General features: G+C 35.6%; 2 protein-coding genes across 2 annotated transcripts in view; one reads left to right on the top strand and one right to left on the bottom strand.

The window, feature by feature from the left end:
- The window catches only part of LOC116597098 (proline and serine-rich protein 2-like), a 9,036-nt gene extending 2,687 nt beyond the window's left edge, over nucleotides 1–6,349 (bottom strand). The window contains exons 1-2 of the mRNA XM_032354344.1: nucleotides 6,327–6,349; nucleotides 5,938–6,236 (exon numbers count right to left, since the gene is read on the bottom strand). Coding sequence (XP_032210235.1) covers nucleotides 5,938–6,236; nucleotides 6,327–6,349 — 322 coding nt within the window. The remainder of the gene's footprint in view (nucleotides 1–5,937; nucleotides 6,237–6,326) is intronic.
- SLC35F5 (solute carrier family 35 member F5) overlaps nucleotides 6,103–26,297 on the top strand; it is a 37,221-nt gene continuing 17,026 nt past the window's right edge. Inside the window, exons 1-10 of the mRNA XM_032353832.1 lie at nucleotides 6,103–6,387; nucleotides 7,274–7,364; nucleotides 7,504–7,645; nucleotides 10,769–10,912; nucleotides 13,864–13,926; nucleotides 16,033–16,114; nucleotides 16,918–17,108; nucleotides 21,019–21,100; nucleotides 21,970–22,057; nucleotides 25,015–25,079. Of these exons, the coding sequence (XP_032209723.1) occupies nucleotides 6,348–6,387; nucleotides 7,274–7,364; nucleotides 7,504–7,645; nucleotides 10,769–10,912; nucleotides 13,864–13,926; nucleotides 16,033–16,114; nucleotides 16,918–17,108; nucleotides 21,019–21,100; nucleotides 21,970–22,057; nucleotides 25,015–25,079 (988 nt within the window). The 5' untranslated portion in view covers nucleotides 6,103–6,347. The remainder of the gene's footprint in view (nucleotides 6,388–7,273; nucleotides 7,365–7,503; nucleotides 7,646–10,768; nucleotides 10,913–13,863; nucleotides 13,927–16,032; nucleotides 16,115–16,917; nucleotides 17,109–21,018; nucleotides 21,101–21,969; nucleotides 22,058–25,014; nucleotides 25,080–26,297) is intronic.

The following is a 26,297-nucleotide window of genomic DNA, read 5'->3' as shown; positions in this document are numbered from 1 at the left end:
CTATGTTCTTGTCTTGAATTTACTTATGTCTACTGCATCTGTTTGGTAGAAGTACTTTATAATGATGTTCTACAGTGCGTCCTTCCCTAACATCACATAGATGTCATATGGTTAGCCTGTTTGGTGTGCTGGGAGTCTGGAGCCATGGAATCATACCATGGAAGTCAGAAATGCTATAAATCTCGACCTTTTTTCTGAAGATCTATTTGTTAAACCTTTACCAGAACATCACTGCTGTGGTATATTCCAAATGCAGGTCTTCATCCTCATGGAATGCCTCTGTTGGGAAACGTGTTTCCTATAGTTACTTTGGCATGGTCCCGTCTCATCCACCCTACCACTCGTGATCTTCCCCTGAGCAGTTCTCTGTTAGGGATACCTTATCCATATAAGCAGCCCTAGTAAATAGTCATCCTGGCCCAGGAGAAACTCACCTTCTTTTGCTCCACCTCAAAATACAGGCTGTTCCCATTTCCCCATTATCTTGCAGTTAGAGCAGCAAGACTTCTGCAGGCTCCAGTGCCTCCTGTCACTCTGACACCAGTCCATGTGTTTTGTGTTCCTTAAACTTCAGTGAACATGTGCGAGGACCTTTGAATGATCCCTTGAAGTGCCTGCCCTCCCCTCTTCCCTTGGTGTGCTAGAAGAGGAGAGAAGCATACCTCCCAATTCCCGTGGATATGCTGATGGGGATTTGAGATCACGTGACAACTCTCTTCAAGCAATTATTTTCCCATCTTTTGAATCCTCTCATAGATTCTTAGTCTACATATACAGCCTGGCTACAAGTGGTGTGCTGATGATAAACTGGAATAGGACACCCTCTTTATCTGTCCCCCATAGACCGATAGTCTGAGACCTCACCTTCAAACTTGACTCTCTTTTGCTACCTATTGTTTATTCTGTGTTTGGGGGCCTCTGCTCAATGCAAGAGAAAACAAGAATAGTTACATCTGTTACATGTGTCTTAGCCTCAGTCTGTTTTTTCTTTCAAATATTCTCCATGGGGAGTTGAGGCAACCCAGGCTGTACATGGGCCACATGGGCAGAGGAAGTGTTCCAGGGACTACGAGGCTCAGGTTGGGTGGTTTACTTAATGTCTAAACAGCAGATGGGAGCCCAGGTGTTGGTGCAAATGATAAGAGAAGAAGCCAAGGCTGTCCTGGATGAGTGGTATCAGATATTAAGTATCAGGAACAGAATACAAGCCAAAGATGGGAGATAAAAGAACAAGTTAGAAGCTGAGGAGGTCAAGATCATGTTGGGAAGTGAGCTCTCATGAGCTCCTCATTACCATGCTTTAGCCTGTTGGCATGGGTCACTCAGCTGGCCTGGGCCTGGCCAGCTGGTTGAAGGTACAGGGTGGGCATGAACAGTGCCATTTTAAGTTCCTCAGGATTAGTTAGATCATCTTGAGTTTCTTGTCTAATACCTTGTCAATTATGGGAAGATATTAAAGGAAGTAATATTCAAGTAAGGCCCTTTTCAAAATGAGCAACAGTTTGGTGGCCACCACAGTACACATTCCTAATGGGATAATAGAGAAGTACATTTAGATTCAGTATCTTCTAGCCTAGCAAATACCTGCTCTAATTACATAATCAATTTTGCCTATAATATGAATTCCTTGAAGGCAGGCTCCTCACCTTATGCAGTGTCTCCATTGTATGACCATACTAGTAAATGTATAATGGACAGTAATTTCTGATCTACTAAAAGTATTTATTTGTAATTCTTAGGTTCCATCTTAAACAAAATAAAAGTCCAAAGTCTCTGGCCTGGTTTCCAGAGCATGGTACAACTCCAGAACTCACCTGATCTGTCTCCTTTCCCATTGCTTCTTTACATATATGCTCAATCAGTTAAATAACTTGCTTCTGGACATACCTTTTCCAGTTGCTCATGTAGGGGACCAGAATATGCCACTCCCAAATATGCTACTTTGGCATAAGGACTATTTTGAGCAAATGAGAGTTAATAGATACAGAAAGAAGCCTTCCTGAGGTCTCCTTTATCTGACTAAAAGCTGAAACTTATGAAAAATGAGGACTGCCAGAAATCCCCCTGCCCAGGGCAGTTTCACGGCCATGAAGAACATCTTCAGGTCACTGTGAAGGTGGACCTGCACAAACATTTATTCCCTCACATGTTTACTTTCCAATTTTCTAGTGCTTTTGAAGGTTTAAAACTTTTTTCTGTTGTTTTGTTATTTCTCCTTAAAATGGTTGTTAAGATTTGCCCAAGTTCTAGGCACTCCTTTGAGTTACGCTTCACTGAGTTTCTCCTGAGTGATGTGTGCTATCCATGTTAATAAACTGCTTTTGTCAATCTGTCTTTTGTCAGTCTAATTTTACAGGGTCCCAGCAGGAGAATCTAGGAGGGTAAAAGGAAAAAATAATTTTCTTCCCCTACACTCACATTCTTTTACTCTCTTAGAAATCATTCCTCTCCCTACTCCCTCATCAAAAGATGGAAGTTCAGAACAGGTGCAAGTTCAGATTCTACCTGTTCCTAAAGCCTTCTCTATCTAGATCTGCTTGAGGCCATCATGCCTCCAGAGCTCTAGCCCATGCCCTCAAGGACGTGGCAATAAATGATTATCAGTCAAGCACTGTCTTGGCATGCCTATTCTATGGGTCTTTAAAACTTTAACTCAAATTTCTGTTGATATCTTGCTCCTCTAACCTGCCTTGAAATGCTTTAAAATCTAAGACTTTGTTGTGTTCAATAAACCTTCAGACCTGAGCTATCTCAGAACCTCTCAAGTTTATGACTCCCTGTAGCATATGATTTACCCCATAAAATGCAGGAAGGGACACATTCAAAAGCAGTATTTTATATACAATTTTTTTTAATTGTAAACCTCAATCTATTAAACTATACCTTGGAAGCAAATAAAATCAAATATTTATTAAACTATGTGCCCAGCATTCCAGTAGGTACTGCAGAGAATAGGATACGTAATAGACTTTTGTGAGAGACTGAAAATACAAAAGGACAATGACCAGAGCATATATAAAAATAGAACTCTGGCTCACAACCTCTGCAGCAGTCTGTCCAGAAAGGCAACCACAGTCTCTGTGGCAATTGGCCAAAATGGCCAGGACTTAGATCAGTAACTTCGAGCTCCTTACAATATTTTTGCCCTTTCCAATCTAGGGCCAACTAGAGAAAGGCATTCACTCACTCCTAAACAATCACATAGAATGTCTTGCTTCTCATTAGCTTTTTTTTTTTTTTTTTAAAGATTTTATTTATTTATTTGACAGACTGAGATCACAAGTAGGCAGAGAGGCAGGCGGCGTGGGGGCGGGGGTAGCAGGCTCCTTGCTGAGCAGAGAGCTCATGCGGGACTTGATCCCAGGACCCTGAAATCATGACCTGAGCCGAAGCCAGAGGCTTAACCCACTGAGCCACCCAGGCGCCCACATTAGCCTTTCTTGTGCCAAAAACCTATCAGCATATACCCGAAGCAGTTTCCTACTGTAAAGCTTTACCCTCCGTGACTGCTTCTGGGTCTTGGCCCAATTCAAGTGAGAGTGGCTGACCACTTGCTATGGCAAGTTCTGAATAAATATCCTTTGCTTGTTCTCATTTGGGTATTCTTCATTATTTCCCTTTTTGGAATTTATAGGTGGTTTCAATTCTTAACTAGAGGCCCCAGACATTCATGATATAATTATTTATAATTTTACTAGAGATTGAATTTTGAGGCTGGTATACAGGAGAGTTAGGTAGTGACTGTTTTGTACACAGACAATTTTGCTTTCATATTAAAATGTGGCATATGTTCTTTACAGGAGAAATTATATTCTCTATATTTCAGGTGTTTGGGTTGTTTTGTTTTGTTTTGTTTTTGTGTCAGACTCAATAGCTGATGAATCTTAAGGGTCTACTATTGAGAGATCTCAGTGAGGAGTAATCAACTTTGAAGACTGAAAAGGGAATTAGTACAAATAAAAGATCAACCTTTTAAGCCTGTGATACCAGAATAAAGGTGGTGCCAACTAACAGAAATGGAGACTTGGCAAAGGAATTAGGTATAAAGGTCAAGAGACAGGGGGAAGTTCAAGCTCATTCAACAAATATTGACTGCCAGCTCCATGCTAGGTACTATTCTAGATGGTGAGGATATAGTGGAGAATGATATTGACAAAAATCCTTGCTTTTGTGGAACTTATATTTGAAAATGCAGACAGCTGGCATCTGGTGCAAGACTTTAAAGTTACAGAGGACTTATCCTTAAGCAAGATATGTACTTGGGGTCCAAAGAAAGGAATGCCTGAGATGAGGATGGTGTCACAGCACAGAAACCACATCAGAGTCTGTTGTCACACAGCAGTACAGTAGAATTTCCTTCTGAGGGTAGTGGGAAAAAATGTTAATGGAAGATTAACCTAGGGTTGGAGACTACTTGAAGAAAGCTGGTCTAAAATTACCTTATCTTCATTGTCACAAGAATATCCCAGCATTTGTCCTTTAGCAGATGCTCTGGCAGTAGGTGGTAATAATGGTAACTTGCATTTACATACATTATAAAGTACTATCATTTACATTATTTAATTAAGAAAAAGCTGGGGTACCTGGGTGGCTCAGTGGGTTAAGCTGCTGCCTTTGGCTCAGGTCATGATCTCAGGGTCCTGGGATCGAGTCCCGCATCCGGCTCTCTGCTTGGCAGGGAGCCTGCTTCTCTCTCTCTCTCTGCCTGCCTCTCTGCCTACTTGTGATCTCTCTCTGTCAAATAAATAAATAAAATATTAAAAAAAAAAAGCTAACAGTATCTTTATAATTAGAAATGGAGAACTGAGGCAAAATTGAGAGTAGAATAATTCTCAAGATTACGTAACAAATAGTGGTCAGATTAAGAATTCGAACATAGTTCTCCTGACCCTTTGATCTGGAGAGGTATTTATACTGCTATTATTTTTTCAGTCTATAGATCATAAATGTAGCATACTATGAGCTTAACACTCTAAAGAACATTAAAAAAAAAAAGAATAAAAAGGGTGCTGGCAAATGTATGCAACCAAATTTCCCCAGAGTAGTAATTTCAAGTACATGGTTAAGACTTTTCTAATTCTGAATGATAGGCTTCTGAATGATTCATTAGAGGTGCTTGATGCTGATCATTTATTAGAAACTGACTGAATCGATACGAAAAATGTGCATTGGTATTGTCTCATTACTTGAATATGTATTTAATTTTAGTCAAACAAGAGAAGATTTAAGAGAATTAAGAAATGCACTATATTGCCACTATGAAAGTAGTAAAATTTCTTTGTGCCGTCTGAAGAAGTGAAAAATGCGATGGAGGTGGATAACTCCAGTTAAATTACAGAACTCTTTAGTCTTGTTTTTGTCTTCTGAGTATCAGTGAGGACTTTGGCCAAGCATTTCTTCTTATGGGATATTCAAAAGATAGGAAAATATCTATACAGCTTACTATTTTCATTTGCGTTCTCTCTATGTGCCATGAATTGATCTAAGCCCTTCACATTTGTAAACTAATGTAATCCTGGCATATATTTATATAGGTGTATATACATAGGAGTGTATATAACAGACAGATGAGGCAGGTACTATCAGTTCGGTCTATGAGGAACCCGAGGGCCGGGGAGGTGCAGCAGCTTTCCCCAAGGGACACAACTAACTCCGAGAGCTGGGATCTAGTTTACAAACAAAAGGTTCCAGAAAATAAAAATCTCCCATGCCACTTTGGTTTTCGGTCCTCTCCTCGAGAAAGGGATATGGAGAGCTTCCTGGCCGAACTTTGTAGGAAATGGAGTTGTCAGCTTTCTTCCTAGGGCGGGGCCCTTTACAGGCCCGGCCACCTCCCTCGTCCTTCATTCCGCCCCAGCCACCCACTCCCGCTTCCCTCTTCTTCCACCACGCCCTGCTTTACTTCCATCTCCGCTCCTCTCAGTGTCATTGCCTTGCCTTGGAGCCCCGCGCCCACTGCCTGACAGCACTCCACTCCACGCCGCCGAGTCACCCTGGAGACGCGCACACGCGCAGTCCGCCGTCGCGCCGCCGTGACGTAACCCCGCGCGGCCGACGTCGGGCTAGGGGGCGGGGCCGCGGGGCTGGCTGGCCGGCTGGGGGCGGGGCCGGGGTCCAGCTCCGGGCCTCCGCGGCCATCGCTGCCTGCGCGGTCCCTTCCACTCGCCGGCTTCCCGCCCTCTCGGGTCGAGTGGGGCCGCGCGGCGTCCGCAGCCTCGCCCCGAGGGACACCGCGGCTTCAGGGGCTGGACCTCCCTCCAGCGCAATGTCAGACACCGCGACAGTTCTGTGAGTCCGAGGCCGCGGCCGTGGCGCTGGGCGGCGGCGGGTCCGGGCCGAGGCCGCTCATGGTGCCGCCACGACACCATCGCGGGGCAGGAAGGCCAGGTAAGCAGGCAGGGGAGGGCCCCGAAATTCCCCGGAACCCCAGCTGGGACCGAGCGCCCATGAATGGTCCCACCCCCCGCTTTGGAGTCGGTGGAAGCTCCCTGGCCGAAATGGCATTGGTCTCCAAGGGGCGCGTGAGGGGAAGGCTGACAGGGGCGTGTGAGCCTGGTCTGGACTCCCGACACTAGTGGGAGCTGCTCGAGCGCCGCCTCCGTGCTTTTTCTCACTCCCTGGGGGAGTGTCACCGGCTTAACTTTTTTTTTCCCCCCCATCAAAAGAAGAGAAGGATTCCATTTAACAGCTGTTTTCTCACTGGTCTCCGGGGAGTTGCTCTTTCGATCTAAAGAGACTAGATGCAGTGACAGGCAAGGGTGGGTGGGGAAACGTGAAGTATTCCCTCACTCTACCACGTGAGGCGATTGGAAACGCGCCCCCAAGACTCACAACAAATCGCTTCCTGTCAATCAATCAAACTCCCCTCCAAGAGATCGAAGACAGGAAAAACAGAAACGGGCGCGAGTCTAGACAGTGTGTCTTGGGGTGGATTCCTGTCTAGCGAGAGGCGAATGGAGTTTCTTGATTTACGAAACTCGAAACTCGAAGGAGCTTTGCCTTTTTTTTTTTTTTTTTAAACCAGTAGCTCACTACTCTTACATATTGCCGTTTATTAAAGATTGCTTTTTTTTTTCTTGGTCCACGTACTTTTCGGAGTATAATTTGAAACATACAGAGAATGAGGAAGCTAGAGAAGAGTGTCAGTTATATTTAATGCATTTGGTGTTTTTCTTTCATTTGTTCATTTTGAATTTTAAGAGAAAAAAGATGTGATGAACCTTTTTTTGAGTGGTTGATGTTTGCATAAGCCTCATTTTATGGCTCTTTTTAGGTGCGCTGAGTTCTTCACCTCCTTATAGGCTCAGATCTGCCAGGTTTTCAGGCATTGCCCTTGAAGATCTTAGAAAGGCCTTTAAAGTAAGGTAAGCCCCACTTTTAATCTGCTGTGTGACTTTTCAACAACATTGGCTAACAAATGTCAAATGTTTCTCTTATACTAATTTTCTCATTTTTACATTTAAAAAATCTTCTCTACTGTGATTTGTATTTTCTAAAAAACAGACTGCAAATGGTGTGTGTATTTATCATGAACCGGGTGAATTCCCAGAGCAGTGGTTTCACTCAGCGCCGGCGAATGGCTCTTGGGATTGTTATTCTCCTACTTGTTGATGTGATATGGGTCGCATCTTCCGAACTTACTTCGGTAGGTAATTTTTGTCTAGGAATGATATTGCATTATAGTAATACTGCTGCTCATCTGGGGTATCTTGATAATCATTTCTATTTCTCATGCTGACTTAAAGCAATAATTTGAATGTGGTTGAATTATTTTCTTTGATAAGTAAATTGATGTCAGTTCTAGTTGAAACAAAAGATACTGTTTTTGTTTCAGTTTTCTTAAGTCTTTTAGGGAGGGTTATTTTAAAAAATGAGGATTATTTTAAAAATTCGATTATGTATCTTATTTTCTTTCTAAATTCATTTTCTTTGTTTATAAGTAATATTTTCTAGTGGAACAAGTATCTAGGATGTACAGCCTTTTGTCACCATTTAGTGGAAAGTAAGAATGCTTTTGAACAGGTGGGTGAAAGTGATCAGAGATTCCATGTACAGGTCACTGTAATGCATTTGCATGGGTGCATACACATTTATACATCTGCTGATTCAAACATTGTGAAATACAAGGTATACGGTGATTGCATTCAGTTAAATTTTACTTTTATCAGTGTCCTCTTGATAGTAATGTGTTACTTTGAGTGCACAAAGTCGTTTTTCTTTCTAATTATATATGTAGATTTTTTATTCTATTTGGCTAATGATCTCTATAAAAAGATGTGAAATTTTATTTTCAGAAGTTACTGCTTTTCAACTTACATGTTGTAGTCTTAAGGCTAATATACAAAAGGAAATAGTATTTATAAAATGAATTTAAATGTCAAAAGAAGCAGTTTGCTACTGCTGGTCATCTCACATCATAGTTAAGTAAATAGTTGACTTAACTATGTCATTGTAGCCAATGAGTAAATGCTTTTTTCACCAGTTTGGAAGTAGGCTCTGGAATACAACAGGCCATTTATTATTTTTCAATTTTCTGTAACCTTTTTTTTTTCTTTAGATGAACATTCTGTAGTTTAACCACAAAAAAATCTCTGTAATGTTGAAGGGGAAATAAGCTTATCTATAAAACTTTATTTTAATTTTAAATGAATAGCTTGTTTTTTATTTGTCAGGTAATAAAATTTAGGACAGAGAGGATCTGGTCAAATTAAAATTTAGCAATCTGTATCTCTTAGTAAGAGGATATTTTATAATTTTGTTACCCAAGAGTATATGTAATATGTCTAATTCTTCAGCCAAATATGCGCATCAAACTTTTGAGATAACATTGTGTATTTCAACAAGTAGATCATCCTTTTCATTAAAGAAATTTTCTAACATATATGAAGTAGAAAGAATGGTATAATGGATTTTCATATACCTAACAACTATTAAATTTTGCCCATCTTCTCTTATTAACCCTTCTCCAGACATGTTTTCCTGAAGTATTTTAAAGTCTGTTCTAGCCCTTGTCAGTTCACCTGTAAATTCTTTCATACTCAATTCAAACTGTTCCTAATTTTTAAAAATAGAATCACCATTTTATTAACAAAATTATATTCTAATAAAATTAATTATAATTTTTAAGATCATCTGTTACTTGGTCCATATTCAAATTTATGTTGCTTTCATTCCTTAACTATATTCCCCCAACCCCACCTTTTTTTTTAAACCATGCTAATGATTTGTTGGAAAAACTGGATCATTTTTCCTATAGGATATATCACACTGTATTAGTCTGTTTGGGGTGCCACAGTAAGACTGCCATTAGCCTGGTTGGCTCAGGACAACAAACATTTATTTCTTAGAGTTCTGGGGGCTGGAGAGTTCAAGATTAAGGCACTGGCAGATTAGGTATCTGCTGAGGATCCACTTCCTGGTTCTTGGGTGGCAGTCTTTGTAAATATGTTCTCAAAAGGCCAGAAGGTCAGGAAAGCTCTCTGTGGTATCTTTATAAGGCACTAATTCCTTTCATGAGGGCTCTGCACTAGACCTAATCACTTCCCAAAGGCCCCACCTCCTAATATCATCACATTGGGAGTTAGAATTTTAACATATTAATTTTGGGGGGACACACAGATTCACTGCATAGTACGCATTTCAAATTTGGCTTATTTCTTTGGGGTATCACTTAACTTGCTCCTCCTTTTCCCTTATTTCCTGTAAAATGGTAGTTAAGTGTAAAGTCCTGGTTTGATTCAGGTTCAGTTTTTATGAAAAAAATACCTTGGTCATTAAAAAAAAAAATACTTTGATGGTACTGGATCCTGTAGAGTATCATCATACATTCATGGATTTTTGTGTATTTCATATGTTTCAGACAATTGTAGTTACTCCTTTTGGTACTTAAACTTTACTATCTTTGACCAGTGGAGCCTCTTCAAATTGTCCTTTCAGTATGACCCTATTAATCTTTAACATCCTTACTTGCTTTCTGGTGCAAGATGCCCCAGGTTCATCTGATAATTTTCTTCCCCATATTTAGATTTGATAATTTCTTTAAGAACCCATGGTTTCTTTTATTCCAAGATGATACAGAACACCTCTGGATTCTATAGGTGCTCATTTCTTTTGGGTTATTTTTTTAGGCCTTTCAGTGTACGTAACTAGGAAATTTTTTTTTTTTAATGAAACAAAAAAATCATGAATTCTAAGCTAAGTGAAGATTATAGGTTTTATATAACTTCCTAGTAACGTTAACCTTCATGCAGTTTTATTCATATGCCATTCTGCTTCATTGCCTTTCTTTATGCTGTTTCCTCTGGGCTATTATTCAGCCCTACACATGCAGCTCAAAAATAGCTTCTCTTAGGAATCTTCCACAATCCTCAAAATGGTCTGTCTCCCTTTGGTAATCCCATGGTACCGGTACACCCCTGTTGTGGTACTTAGCATATTATGCTGTGTACTTTTCATATATATATGAAAGGAAAGGCTGTCTTATTTTTCCTTAGCTCCTAGCACAAGTACTCGTGCATAGTAGGATTTTAATGAAGGTGGAACAAAATTTTTTTTGGAAGTTGATGCTGCTTTGTTTGGGAATATTATCCTTTGTATACAAGCAAATATAATATTTAGAAATGAGTATAAAGTATTTTTGTAATCTCTTCTGATTTTCCCTTCCACATGAACTTCTAGAGTCAAAAATCATGTAATAGCCTTATTTTGTTGGAGATAAGTAATAAGATTTAAGGTCATCTCATAGTTTATGTACATTTTTCCTCTCCAGTATGTTTTTACTCAGTACAACAAGCCATTCTTCAGCACCTTTGCAAAAACATCTATGTTTGTTTTATACCTTTTGGGCTTTATTATTTGGAAGCCATGGAGACAACAGTGTACAAGAGGATTTCGAGGAAAGCATGCTGCTTTTGTAAGTTTTAAATTTTAAGTATTTGTGGGAGAGGGGATTTAGTTTTACAAAGTTTAAAGTTACTAGTTTCTTGAAGGACAGTCAGATTCTGAGTGGTTCAGTTAACTGAGGATAGCATGATATAAGAAAAACGTACTTTTGTCCAAAGTTATAAATTTATTCTTTTAATCAACTTGGTATCATAATATCTTGTGAGAAATCGAAGATATATAATCATTTTCTTTCCCTTATCCCAATATCCTCTGGATTGTTAAAAATATTGAACTAGCCCAAGTCATTAATGGGGAGATAAAAGATAAAAGTGAAGAAGATAATGACTGTCTGGAGTCTTTGGTGATTTGCATACTAGATGAGTAGCATCTAAATAGTTGTAAAGTTGCTGGTTAGTAAAGCAAGGTTTTGTTTATTAAAATGAATATAGGCTATTTCAAGCCATCTTTCAGATGTTTGGCTAACCAAATTATATTCTTTCCTTGATGTAACATAACATGCTGATTGACACTGTTTACAGAAATGGCAGTGTATATAGTGATATATCTTCTAGAAGTAGAAACTAAATTTTTGAGAGTGAGGACTATAGAACTGACTCTTAAATTATTTTCTTTTTCAATTCTTTCCCCTTTTTATTTTTTTTTATTTATTTTTTTTTAAAAGATTTTTATTTATTTATTTGACAGAGAGAAATTACAAGTACACTGAGAGGCAGGCAGAGAGAGAGAGAGAGAAGGAAGCAGGCTCCCTGCTGAGCAGAGAGCCCGATGCGGGACTCGATCCCTGGACCCTGAGATCATGACCTGAGCCGAAGGCAGCGGCTTAACCCACTGAGCCACCCAGGCGCCCCCTCTTTCCCCTTTTTAAAAAGAATTTTGATAGGATATACATTACCATTTTAGCCCTTTTTTTCTTGCCCCTCGTTTTTTACTGTAGTAAAGTATATATGACATAAAATTTACAACTTTAACCATTTTTAAATGTATAGTGGCAGATAGTGAACATTTTAAATGTTTATTGGCATTAACTACATTCATTTTGCTATGCAGCCATTACCACTGTCCATCTCCAGAACTTTTTCATGATCCCAAACAGAAACTCTGTACCCATTAAGTAATAACTACTATTCCCCATTCCTCCCAAATACTTTCTTTCTCTATTAATTATTTTCTTTTATGTGTACTTTTCTGTGCATTAACTAGTAGTATTTCTCGTCTTTTCTAATGAAAACTTTTGTTTTTTACTTTGCAAAAGCAATACATACATATTATAGAAATGCATGTACATTACTGAACATTTAGAAAATACAGAGGAACAAAAAGAAGAAAATAGTAATTCTACCATTCTCAAGGAATAACTCCAGAGTATTTTGACCTATATCCTGTTACTCTTTTTCATGTGTGTATTTTTATTTTATTTTTTACAAAAGTGTAACTATACTATTATGTCCTGTTTTACAGTTGGCTTTCTGTTCTTAGTGGTATATCATGAACAACTTTCTGTGTAATTTAGTATTCCTAGAACATTTTTTAATATTAAGTTTTTTTTTTAATTGTAGTAGTGATGCATGTTCATTGTTGAAGAGAAATTTATGGTAACATGAAGAGTAAGAATAGTCTGTCCATAATCTCACCATTCTGCAACCACTGTATATATATATGATACTTCTGTAGCTATGTGTTTACATGCATATATTTAAAATTATAGTAGAAGTCAAGTTAGGCTATATCATTGTCTAACTTGATTTTACTTTCTACTTAACAGTTTATCATTAATACCTCTCCAGGCTAATAAATAAACATCTGCTACTATGTTTTCTATTTTATTTAACTGTTCCTTGATAGTTTGATTATTTCCACTTTTTCTTTTGAAAAAATAGGAATATCTTTATACACATCTGTAGTTATTTACTTAAGAGAAATCTCCAAAGTTTAATTGCTGGGTAAACAGTAATGCCATTTTTCAGGATTTTGCTTCCTATTGCTAAATTATAGTCTGTAATTCATATCTCTGTTAGCAGTACATGAGATCAAATCCTTATCACAATCCCTATGTTTACCAGTTTGATAGGTGAATAATGATATTTTGTTTACTCTGCATGCTTTTGGTGTTTTTTAATATATTTATTGCACAGTAGAATTCTTTTTGGAGTTGTCTATATCTTGTCCATTTTTCTACATCGACTCCTTATTGTTTTTTAATATATTTGTTGTACCGTAGAATTCTTTTTGGAGTTACCTATATTTTGTTCATTTTTCTACATTGACTCCTTATTGTTTTTTAATATATTTGTTGCACAGTAGAATTCTTTTTGGAGTTGTCTATATCTTGTTCATTTTTCTACAGTGACTCTTTATTGACACAGGAATTCTTTTAAGAGCATGGGCTCTGGTGTTTGAGTTTTGTTCTTTCATTTGTTGATTTTATGACCTTGAGCAAGTTATTTAACCTTTTCAGACTTTAAACAAGGATAATAATAGGGTAGCTGTGGGTAAATAAAAACATGCTTGTACAGCAGTAGCACTAGCGTAGGGTTCTCCAAGTGCAATCCAGTCCATTAATCTTTTAGGGAGTTCTTGATGTTATTACTATTATCATGATAACACTAAGAAGTTATTTCTCTTTTTCACAAACCCTCTCATCCTTTACCTTCTTATCTGAAATGCTACAATAAATGGTATTATGCAGAGGTCATAAATTTTGTATTTAGATTGACTTTGGTTTTAATCCTGGCTCTGTTACTTAGATGAGATCTCTCAGCCTATTTCTTCATCAGTAAAAAGAAGATGATAATACTTACTTTGTGTAATTGAATACTTGGCCTTACCTGCTATTATGATTAATAATAAGTATATCCGTATAATACTATGGATTTTTTATTCTGTTCCTTTGAGTGTGACTGACAACAGCCTTACTTTATACCATGAATTTAATTGAATTTTATGTCCTGTTATCTGTAGTTTGCAGATGCTGAGGGTTACTTTGCTGCTTGCACAACAGATACAACTATGAATAGTTCTTTGGTAAGTGCTTTTTTTCTCATCAGGATTGGAACGGGTGGAGTTGAGCCATGATAGGAAGGACTGAAATAGCTTTATAACACCACTATATTAGGATGTAGATATATCCTAATATTGGGTGCCCGCCATAAGAATTGTAATATGGTACTTTGTTTCTTGGGACCCAGAAGTAAGCAATTCAGCCCTGTAGGAGAGAGGGGAAGGGGGCATTGATTAAGGAGTGAAAATCCTAAGGGATAGTCCTTTGTCCTTTGTTTCTTACTAGGTTCATCACTTTGTGTTCATTATTATCATCATTTAGAAGCAAATACATTTGTTTGACACTGAGAATATATAAGCCAGTTGTTCATTTGTTCCATAGATTTTTTCCACAAAATTTTAAGAGCATTTTTTTTTTAGATTTATTTATTTATTTTAGAGGAAGAGGGAGAGCACGAGGAGGAGGAGCCAAGGGAGAGGGAGAAAGAATCTCCAGCAGGGCTCTGGCTCATGACCCTGAGATCATGACCTGAGCCTAAAGCAAGAGTTGGATATTCAACCAACTGCACCTTCCTGGCGTTCTAAGTGTTTCACACTTGTTCTAGGCTCTAGAAATATGCAGCTTATGTCCTAGTATTTGAGAGTGTGTGTGTGTTCAGGGAGGGCAGAAGAGACAGATAATAAGTAGTGTGTAAGTAAAGCAATTAACATATTTACTTATTTTAAGCATTTATAATCCAGTTTGAGAGAAAGTATTTAGAAATCTTTTTTTTTTTTTTTTTTTTTTTTAGACCATACTTAAGGCTTCTCTTTTAAGATGTATTGTTCCAAATGTGGCATTCTATCTGAGAAAAATTTTAAAGTTACTCTAAAGTTTAACATCAGTTTATTAAACCATTAGCTTTGTGGCCTTATTGTCAGTGCAATTTTTTGCTTGTTTGTCTGGCTTTTAGAACTATAGTTGCATGCAAGGTAGGTTACCAGGTATTGTAAAGGTATTCTGAAGCTTAGAGAAAATATCATTCCATTTCTCTGGTATCTTAAGAATCAGAAAAATTAATATCAGTTGTTTCTATCAGGGTAGAAGGCAGAGTTGAGGTGATAGACTATTCTTCTACCTGCTCTAATACTAATTTTTGCTGTTATCAGTAATACGGGTATGTCACATCTTTCTGGGCCAAATGCTATAATGAAAAGTTCAGTGTAACAAAGAGACTGTCAATCTTCAGATCCTATTGCCTCTTCACTTACTGCATAGTTTTTATTGGCAGAGTTCTATACCAAGAACTAAAAGAGAATTAAATAGAAAACATTTTCTGTTAATTTAAGAAACAGCTTAGTTGGACAATCATGCCTTAAATATAGATCATTTAAAGAACATATGTAAAAACAGTAGAGGAATTCAGAAACACTTAAAAACATAGACCTTTAGAGCATGGTTAGATAAACCTGGCAATGCTGTTGTCTACCACTTGATCATTTTATATCTCTGTTTCTAGGAAAGTTTTTAAAAAATGCCATTTTATGAGGTTGTTATGAGGACTAATGAGAAAGACATGTTTAACTGCTCTGGACTTCGTAACTGGTACATTGTAAGAACTGATAAGTGGTAGCTGTTTTTTTCTTGTCTGTTAATCCTCTAATGGTTTTCAGGAATCTTAATTTTTAGTTGAATCTTTAGTTGAATAAGATAAAACATTTGGCAAATACACATACATATTAGATCTTGTTTATCTCTTCATTGTCTACCTTCCCCTTTAAACTGTATGATCATTGAGGACAGAGAATTTGTCTTTTTTCAGTCTTATATCCCCAGGATCTAGAACAGTTTCTGACGTAGTAGAACCTCACCATGTATTTGTTAAAAGAATAAATGAAAAGGAATTAGAGCTAATCTGTTAGCTTGAGAAGGAGATCTGCTTTTATGACATTTAAATGTTAAATATAATGTACCAGTGCTCTTCCAAAACGTTTCAAGAATATTCTGCTGTGGTGAACAGCAGAATATGGTGGTGAACAGCTGTGTTTTGAGTGGTATTTATGTCTACATTCCATCAACTTAAATTTTAGCCAATGTATCAGCCATTTTACTTGCTGTTTATATTTATTTCTGTTTTTGTTACATTCTAGAGTGAACCTCTTTATGTTCCTGTGAAATTTCATGATATTCCAAGTGAAAAACCTGAGAACACAAACATTGATACTGAAGAAAGTAAGCAAAACTTAGAATTTTATTACTTAGAAATGGGAGGAGATTTTAGCTTCATGTAAGCCATCCCTAGACTTAGTGATTTTGTGGGGTGGACTCGGATCAACTGGCATTTCTTCTTTTCCATGTGGTATTGGCTTGGCCTCTAATCTTCCAGAGTTTGACTGGAAGTTTTTATTTAAACCGGAAATAATTTCCAAATACTAGAAATCTCTGTGGTTTCATCATACATATATATACATATAAATACATAAAATATATATATTTAAATGAGTAAGATCCTCTTCAACCATGCCATTTGAGACTCTTAATAGCAAATTGTATGGGTTTTGTTGGTTCTGTGAATTGAGTAAAGAATACCAGCTCCAGCATAAGTGCAGGTTTCATCCATAATACTCTTGCAAAGAATAGACCTCTAGAGGAATGTTCTGCATGCTTGACCAGGAACATAATTCTCATAAGTTGGCTTTCTATGAAGAAAAATCCAAATAAAGTTTTACCATAAATGCTAAAATAATAACCATACTATAATTCTGATCTAGGCAGTTGTTTATGTATACAGTTGCAGAACCCTTGTTTGAATATTGGTCTCATTTTAAAACCTTTTGATAGATGAAAATGTTCTTCCTGTTAACTCTTTGAGTAGAACTGCCTCAGGTAATAATATAACTCTGGTTTTCTTTGCTGTGGAAGTCTGATCATATGTCGATTAAAGAATATGCATTTATCAGTAAATTAAAACTTGTGACTTTCATTGGACGTGAGGGGAGATGTTAATGATTTTGTACTATACTTTTCCTTTTAAGCTCCCAAAAAGTCTCGTGTAAGGTTCAGTAATATCATGGAGATTCGACAGCTTCCATCAAGCCATGCATTGGAAGCTAAGTTGTCTCGCATGTCACATCCTACTGTGAAAGAACAAGAATCCTTATTCAAAACTGTGGGAAAACTTACTGCAACTCAAGTAGCAAAAATTAGCTTTTTTTTTTGCTTTGTGGTAGGTCTTCTCTTTTTTATATGTTTAGAACTTGAATTTTAAGACAATATATGTGCCAGCAGTATGCTATTGAAATGTAACACTGTTAGGTTGCTTAATTGTGACTTTAAAAAATACTGTGGACTTTGTGTATCAAAGTCATTGTTTGCTTATCATACCTCAAAGAAGCCAACCAATACTCTTAACACAACAACTACTCATATATATTCAGAATTTGGCATTGCTTCATGGTCAGGATAACTAATAGTTGTTTTACACTATGATATATACAAAGGCTAGTAAATATCCAAGTAAGAGTTTACTGTATGCATTGATTTTGCCAAATAAGTGGTTTTGTAATTGTATAAATCACAGGATTTATAATTAATTTAATTAATTACTTTAATTATAATTAACTAATTTGTAATTTGTGGTCAATTTAATTAATAATTTAATTGTGATTAAATTTGTATAAAGGTGGTCAAATATTTTAGCAAGTACTCATAGTAAACATTTCTACAGAATTCCTTATATTGTTAATACCTTTCCTGTTGTATTGATAAACTGAAAATGTGCTGAAGATTTCACATAGAATAATCATACAGGAAATATTTTGGAATAAGCTGGGATTAGACTTGTCTGAGTTTGTGAAAACTGAAATTTAGAATTTGATAATGGATTTCAGGGCTCTTTTCTATATATGTCATTGGAAGCAGTCTAATCCAAGGTTGTTTAGTATGATCCTTTAAGATTTAAATTTGTACTGAGCTCTTATTTAAACACTAGATAATGCAGTGCTTATGTCAATATCATTAACCTGATTATAAGATTTTTTTTACTTCTCAGTTTTGCCTCATTGCTGAGCCCATTTTTCTCCATCCTCTTCCTGAGTAACATCTAGTTGAGTGATACCTTGATTAATATATTCACCAGTACAAGTAAAAAATCATTGTGAGTTAGAATGATATATATACTAAAATTAATTTAAAGGCTCATAGATTTGGATTATGCTGTTAATTATTTTTTTTGTTTGCTTGTTTTAAGTGAATGTGAGGCAAGACTAAGACTTACCATTTGTTACCTAATTTTTTTTTCTTTTAAATTTTTTCTTTTTTATTTTTTTATAAACATATAATATATTTTTATCCCCTGGGGTACAGGTCTGTGAATCGCCAGGTTTACACACTTCACAGTGTTACCTAATTTTTGAATGACACTTGAGGTGAAGAATAATAAAAGCATCTATATAGTAAAAGTTAAAGACAAAGGGGGAAAGATAAGAGATTAAATGAGTAGTGTGTGTGTGTGGTTGAAAGAACCTGGGTGTGGAATGGGATGATTATATCAGGAACTCGGATTAAGAGGAAGAAAGCTACTTTGAATGAGCACACAATTCATCTCTAGGCAAATCGGTAAAAGGAAAGGCAAAAAGAAAAACCTCCTGAATTACACAACTTATTGCCTATTTAAAAGGAAATACTTCCCTTCATTGGATAAAGCAAACTTTTTTCCAACTCACAACTCTGAGAATGTTACATAAATACATAGGTACTATTCCATATAGCATGCTGATTTACAGATACATATGTGCATATAAAAAGCCTTTTTAAAAATTGTGGTAAAATATACATGATATAAAATTTGCCATTTTAACCTTTTTTAAATTTTAACCATTTTTAAATGTATAGTTCAGTAGCATTAGGTAAGATCACAACCACCTATCAACAGAACATTTTTTCATCCTGCAAAACTGAAATTCTATATCCATTAAATAACTCCCCTTTCTTACCTCTCCCAGCCTCTGACAACCACCATTCTACTTTCTTTCTCTATGAATTTGATTACTCTTGAGTACCTCGTGTGCATGGGCTCATACATTGTTTTTTCTTTTCTTTTTTTTTTAGATTTTATTTATTTATTTGTCAGAGCAGGCAGAGGGAGAAGCAGGCTCTCTGCTTAACTGACTGGGCCACCCCCGCACCTCACTGTTTTTCATTTTATGACTGACTTATCTCAGCATAAAGTCTTCATCCCTGTAGCATGTGTCAGAACTTTCTTCTCTTTCAAAGGGTGAATACCATATCACTATATGGATATTCCACATTTTGTTTATTCATTGTTGGTGTGCACTTGGATGGTTCCACCTTCAGTAGTCTTTAAAAAAAAAAAACTTTAGTAAGTTACAAGAGTAGGAAATGATGTTAGTCTTTATTAAAAGCACTTCTGTAGAAAGTCAGAGTAATATGGTCCAGGTATATAGCTTTTTGGAAACCCAACTTAAGAGTGATAAGCTTTGATAAGGTTTAGAACAGTGCTGTTCAACAGAAATACAAGCCTCAAATGCAGGTGTCATAGGTATTTTTAAAATTTTCTACAATTAGAAAAACATTAATTAAGTTTTTAAAATGTTTAAAAGAGAAATCAAGAGAAACAAGTGAAGTTAATTTTAATACTATGTTTTTTTTAACCCACTGTATGTAAAATACTTCAGTATGTTATCAATATAAAAATTATTGATGAGATAGTTTTTTATTTTTTTAGTACTAAATATTCTAAACATTTCCTTTCTACTTTAGTTTCCATTTCATTTCAGTTTCAGTTATTATTTCAATTTTAGTCGCTAAACATTTCAATTCAGTCTAGCCACATTTCAATTCTTTAGTAGCTACATGTAGCTAGTGGCTAGTTTATTGTGCAGTGCAGGGCAGGAGTTAATACTTCCTGTATTTGCCAGTCCTCCTTGAATATCTTTTATCTCTTGAGGGCTTATGATGTTTTAATTTTTCTCTGTAGAATATAATTTAGGTCATAGAATGTTTACCTAGAATATTTTTAATGATAATTTTAAAATAACTTACCACTCATGAAATAAATATATAAATTATTTGTGATGTATTATTTATTACTAAGTGGTTTCCTCAACTGTGGAATAGTGAAGGGAAACATTGTAAGGTTAATTTTTATTGGAAGGTAATTGGGATGGGTCTAATTTTGTCATGAGGGTGCCTTGGGTTTGAGAACCAGAGAATGGGGAGAAGTATAGGATAGGAAGATCTTTCTAGGAAGAGTTTCTAAATAATGATGTTTTCTTTTGATTTTTGAATGACTGCTACCTGAATGATCTGTCTTTATTTCTTTATCATGCATTAGCTGAGACCAGTGAGATTGTTTTGAAAATGAACACAGTATTTATGTGTTAAAGTGGTAAGGAAAGTGAGTCAAGAAAGCTAATTATCACCTTGTAACTATTGTCTGTTCTTGTAGATAGATCTCCAAAAGATAATTAGAAGCAGAATCTTCTACCTTTTTTTAGCACTTCATATATGTTTGATATTGCTCATCTTAGCAACTGCTAGCTCATTTTCTTATTTAGAAAGTCCAGTGAAGTTATCTGGGAAGTCGGAAGATTACAGGTGCCATCAAAATCACTTTGCTATAGTTTTACTCTGGCTTTTGCCTTGAGTACTGTGTAGACTAAATGGAATCTATTAAACTCAGCTATCTGCTACCTTTTAGTAATGCTCTAAGATCATATTTCTTTGTTGCTTCGTTGAAGTGTCTGTACATATTTTAATATTTGAGAACTTCTCCAAATTTAAATTTTGTTTAAATAAACTTTAGTAGAATGCTAGAAATTCTTGGATAAAGCAAATTTTAAAGTTGAGTTGATTCAGTTTTACCCTTATTTTTTAAAAAACTGAATGCTAATTTTAACAAACTCTTGTTAATTTCTTAAGGGACATTGAATAGCAAAGATCTTAAATCTAATTATAAATGCCCTCTTTTTAAGTCAGTGACTTTTCAATAGAAGACGACTTCTAGAAGCTCTTATGATAAAATATTTAGGGGGGTAAAAGCGGGACCTATAAATTATGACAGATATAAGCATGTCATTCATTAGGTTTCACTTTGTTTTCTTTTTTTTTTTTAGTGGTTTCTGGCAAATTTGTCATATCAGGAAGCACTTTCAGACACACAAGTTGCTATAGTTAATATTTTGTCCTCAACTTCTGGTAAGAAACTTGTCTTTAAAATCTACATTATAAATTAAAATATATTTCTGTTATATCTATCTATCTATATTCGGCTATATATATATTATATATATACTCTGTTTTTAATATATATGTACACACACACATATACACTTTTTTTTTTTTTTTTTTAAAGATTTTATTTATTTATTTGACAGAGAGAGATCACAAGTAGGCAGAGAGGCAGGCAGAGAGAGGAGGAAGCAGGCTCCCTGCTGAGCAGAGAGCCCGATGCGGGACTCGATCCCAGGACCCTGAGATCATGACCTGAGCCGAAGGCAGTGGCTTAACCCACTGAGCCACCCAGGCGCCCCGCATATACACATTTTTATCTTATAAATTGTACATTCATTCTGATGTACATTAGTGTATTGTAACTATATAATATCGGTGGTTTTATGCTGCAGCTTTGTGCTATTTATATTCCTTTGGTTATTTTACTTTTTTTTAATATAAAAACATATTAAAGTTTTATAGGCTAGTTCTTTATATTATAGTCATTCCTTTCACATTCTTTCTGAAGATCTTTTTCTAGACCCTTTGACTAAATGTAATTGCTTATTTCAGAGCCATAATTTACCTTATGAAAGGTGTTTTATTTTAAAAAATAGAATTACCTTCCAAATCTGGGAGAGGAAAAGTATTTTTGAAGCTATAAAACTAACCTGAGCACATATGCTTGACTATGATGAGGTCATAATGTTACTCTGAGTGCCCAATTTCACTCTCTTACTAGTTTAAAGTAAACGGGGCTATATTGTTAAAATAAGCGTGGTTAAAATAAGCATGGTTTAGTTTAAAGGCTATTTTTGACAGTATTTAAACTGATGTATCTTTTTTCCTTGTAGGACTTTTTACCTTAATTCTTGCTGCAATGTTTCCAAGTAACAGTGGAGATAGATTTACTCTTTCTAAACTATTAGCTGTAATTTTAAGGTAAGAATATAGTATAATAGCTAGGTAATTCTGCTTAAAAATGTAATGTTTAAAAAATTTCTGATAGTGACATAGGATAGTTTGTATTATAGTGTACTGTATAGGCAGAGAAAGATAAAAATAAAAGAAGGTTTTATAGGGACAGCATGCTACTCAGCCTGTGTCACATCTTTGACTAGTTTTCTAGGTGTTCCTGGGGAGAGTAACTGGAGGGAGGGATCCCAGGGCGCTCCCATTCATGGGAGGACAGATGGTATAATACTATGTATTGTACTGGTGCTACATTTAACTTAGTGTGGCGGCTTGATCCTCATTACCTCCAAGTTCCTTTTTCCTTTTCCTAAAACGAGTTACCTTTTTGTTTATGTTTTGGGTTTTACTTCTACTTCTGAAAGTCAAATATGCAGTCTTTCTTGATTGGCTCAGCCTCAAGTGATCTTTCAGTTATTTTCTATATAAATCATTTGGCAACTTTGCATTACTGTATATCATCAGTATCGTCAATAACTGTATTTAAGTCTTTTATTTTTATGTAACTTTGTGTTTGTCTTAACTTTTCTGTGGATTTTAAACCTTTAAAGGCCACCGCCTTGTTTTATACTTATTTTTGCCACCAACAGTTTAGCCTAGGGCTTTGCTTACCAGCAGTACTCAAAAAAGATGTGTCAGTTTGGTAAAGCTGTTGTTTTACTGAGGAAAAAAATCAGGAATCAGAGAAGGTAGTAGAATGATTTAATAGAGAAAGTAATGTTTCCTAGCTGTCAGAGCGGGGTTTGAATCAGAGCTTTGTTCTTTGTTTCTGTCAGTTCCCTTAAATTCTCCAAGAGGGTTCCTTAGGTGAGAAAATGTTGATAGTATCTACTTTCCAGACTTGTTTTTAAGTTCAGAGGGAATGTATGTAAAAAATTATTATAATGGGGACTGAGGTACTCTTATTTTGATGTGTTTCTCCTTTATTGATATAACCATGGTAGTTTCCAAGGTTAGACTGGTTGACTAATTTACTATACCTAATTTATTATTTAGATTTTATGACCAATAGAAGTTTATCATATTGCATGATTGACTAATTGTTTTAGCCAAACGTATTTGTGTATTAGGGAAATGTAATAGATTTATATTGGGGAAGTAAATGAGGTTTTATTCAACTTTATTAAAAATTCATGCCAATTTTTAACTTTCTTTTTACTGTATTAATATAAAGTTTTAAAAAAGAAGGAAATAGTTTTAAAATGTTGAATTTGTAAATTTTGACAGAGTTCATTAAAGTAGATCTAGAACTGGGGTCAGCAGTGTAAGGCTAGCTTGATTCCTATTTTCTTAAAGTTTTATTGGAATATCCGTTCTCATTTGTTGGCGTATTATTTATGGCTCCTTAAGCACCATAATGATAGTTCCGTTGCAACAGACTATATGGTCTGCAAACCGAAAATATTTACTGTTTTTTCCTTTGAGGAAGTTTGCTTGACCTGTGGTCTAGAAAAATTATTACTTAGAATATTTAATATATTTATTACATGTTCTTAATACTATATTGAACATTGATTATACTTTGTTTTGAAGTAGTCTTGTGCAATGAGATTCAGTTTCTGAGGTTATAAAAAGAATTTGACATAGCAACAATTTTGAAGGAAATCTGATAAGCTAAAAAGTCTCACATTATCAGTCTAGAGACAAAAAAGCGGGTGTTCCCCATCTAAGCTCTCTGGAATTCAGTCCTGTCTCCATCATTACTAGTTTTGTGGTTTGGGGCAAGTTTCTTGCCTCACTGTGTCACAGTTTCCTCACCTGTAAGTTGGGAATACTAGTGAGTTGTCTCAGAGGATTCTTACGAGTGTTAAATGAGTTAAACCTTTAAAAGTGCTAGCAACAGTGTCTGATGTATAGTAGGTGCTCAATATAGTTAGTCATTGTGATTATTATTATCTAAATGGAATTGAAACCTCTAGTTCCTAGGATGTTGTGGGTGCTCAATAAATAATAGTTGAATTTAAACAATGATTGTTTAACAGAAAATTAAAATATTTAATTGAGAGACATGAATACTTAATGTAAGCACTAGATTTGACTTAGGATGATATAATTCCATAAGGCAAAAAAAAAATGTTTTTAATATTCCTTTCCTGTGTCACTTAGTTTTTTTGCATCAGTAGTTAAAGAATTAGAATGGCTTTTAAAAAAGTTAACACTATTTTATCTGCTTTAAAAATATGTACAATTGCAAGAGCCATAGAAATAGACAATAGTTATAAGCTCCCTGAGAACAGGAACTACATCTGTTCTGTTTGCTCCTGTAACACAGTGATTAGCTCAGTAAATAATAACTTGAAAATTTTTTTCAGTAAATAACAACTGAGTGAATGAATGATCTCGGATTTCTCTACATCTTTAATTCAGCCTTTATCATCCATTAATTAATTAATCATTTAAACATTTAAGGAGAATTTTATTGCTAATTTAGGTTTTATCAGTAGGCAAGATTTAGTGCTATTGCAAGATGTGCATGGATATACTATATGTATATCTTCAAAAAAAAGTTTGGAAGAGGGTAGACAAGTTGGTTAACTGAAAAGAGCAGGTAGCATAGGAGGTCAAAGTACTTACCTAGAAGCAGACTGGCTGAGTTTCAGTCCCAGCTATGTGATTTTGGTCAAGTTACTTTGTATATTTGTGCATTTGTTTTCTGAAGTGTAAAATGGTAATGGTAGTAGCAATAATACCTTTATTATAAAGTAATTTCTACATTTTGTGAGAATTAAATGAATACAAGTATAGCACTTATTCTGTCCTGTTCATATTGTTCAAATATTAATTAAATCACTAAATTCTTTGGCAGTTGTAGTTTTGCCCAGTTTTGAGAGTAGTCTAGATCACTTATAAATAGTTTTTATCTTTATTATTATCCCTTTTTAAGGAGTTTATTGTTTTGCTCATCAGTAATCCTATTATTCCCATAGCATTGGAGGTGTTGTGCTGGTAAACTTGTCGGGGTCTGAAAAATCTGCTGGAAGAGATACAATAGGTAAGTATGTGACTCTGCATTCTTTTTGTTAAGAGTATACAAGAAAGTTTTGTGCATGTCATTATGTCTTTATGTGCATGTGTATGCAGACACACACATACAGAGGTCAGGCGCTAACATGGTCTTTTTTTAACTTTTCCTTTGGAAATAATGTAAAAAATTTCAAAAAAAGTTTACAGAATTTTCATATAGCCTTCACTCACATTCTCTGCTAACTATGTACATAACTGAAGTATAGTTATAAAAGTCAGGAATTAACATTGACTATCATATATATATATATGTATGTGTGTGTGTGTGTATGTGTATATATATATATATATATATATATTTTTTTTTTTTTTTTTAAGATTATAGAGAGACGGGGCCTGGGGAGGGACAGAGGGAGAGGAAGGAAGGGAATCTGAGGCTCCATGCCCAATGCTGTGTCTGATGTGGGCTCAGTTTCACAACCGTAAGATCCTGACCTGAACCCAAACTGATATTATTATCCCTGTGCAAATACTATGCAAATACTCTGCTGTTTAACCAACTGAGCTATCCAAGCACTCCAAAATTGATTATAATTAAATTATCTGGTTTGTATGTATATCCTTTTTAAATCTCAGCATTTTTCCCACTAATGTCTGGTACAGTATCACTTGTTGCATTTAGTTTTCATGTCTCCTTAGTTTCCTTTAGTCTGGAACTGCCCCTCAGTCTTTTTTGGTGGTGGTGGTGGTGGTCTTTTATAACCTTAACACTTTTGAAGGATACTGTCTAGTTGTTTTGTAGAATGTTCCTCACTTTTGGTTTGTGTGATACGTCTTTATGGTTAAATTTATGTTGTGTATTTTTGGTAAGAATGCCATGGAAGTAATATTAGAATTGTCCTGATCCACATACCATATCAGAAGGCACATGGTGTTGTCCCAGTACTAGTGACTAGTTAATTTTAAGGTAGTGTCTGCTAGGTTGCTCCAGTGTAAAGTTACACATTTTTTTCTTTGTAAGTAATAAGCATCTTGTGGGGAGATACATTGAGACTATGCAAATACTCTGTTTCTGTTACACTTACACTCACTAATTTTGTGATTCACTCATGTTTCTTGTCTAAAACATTTACTTCTAAGGTGAACACTCAGTTTTGATCCATTGTTTAGGTTAAGCAAAAGCCAAGATAATCAGAACCCATCTTAATGGTTTCCCTCTGGATACTTTGTTTAGACATTTGAAGTT

Source organism: Mustela erminea, chromosome 8, assembly GCF_009829155.1.
Source record: "Mustela erminea isolate mMusErm1 chromosome 8, mMusErm1.Pri, whole genome shotgun sequence".
In the NCBI taxonomy this organism is placed as follows: domain Eukaryota; kingdom Metazoa; phylum Chordata; class Mammalia; order Carnivora; family Mustelidae; genus Mustela; species Mustela erminea.
The sequence above is the reverse complement of the archived record's forward strand: the minus strand, read 5'-3'. Positions and strand labels throughout refer to the sequence as shown.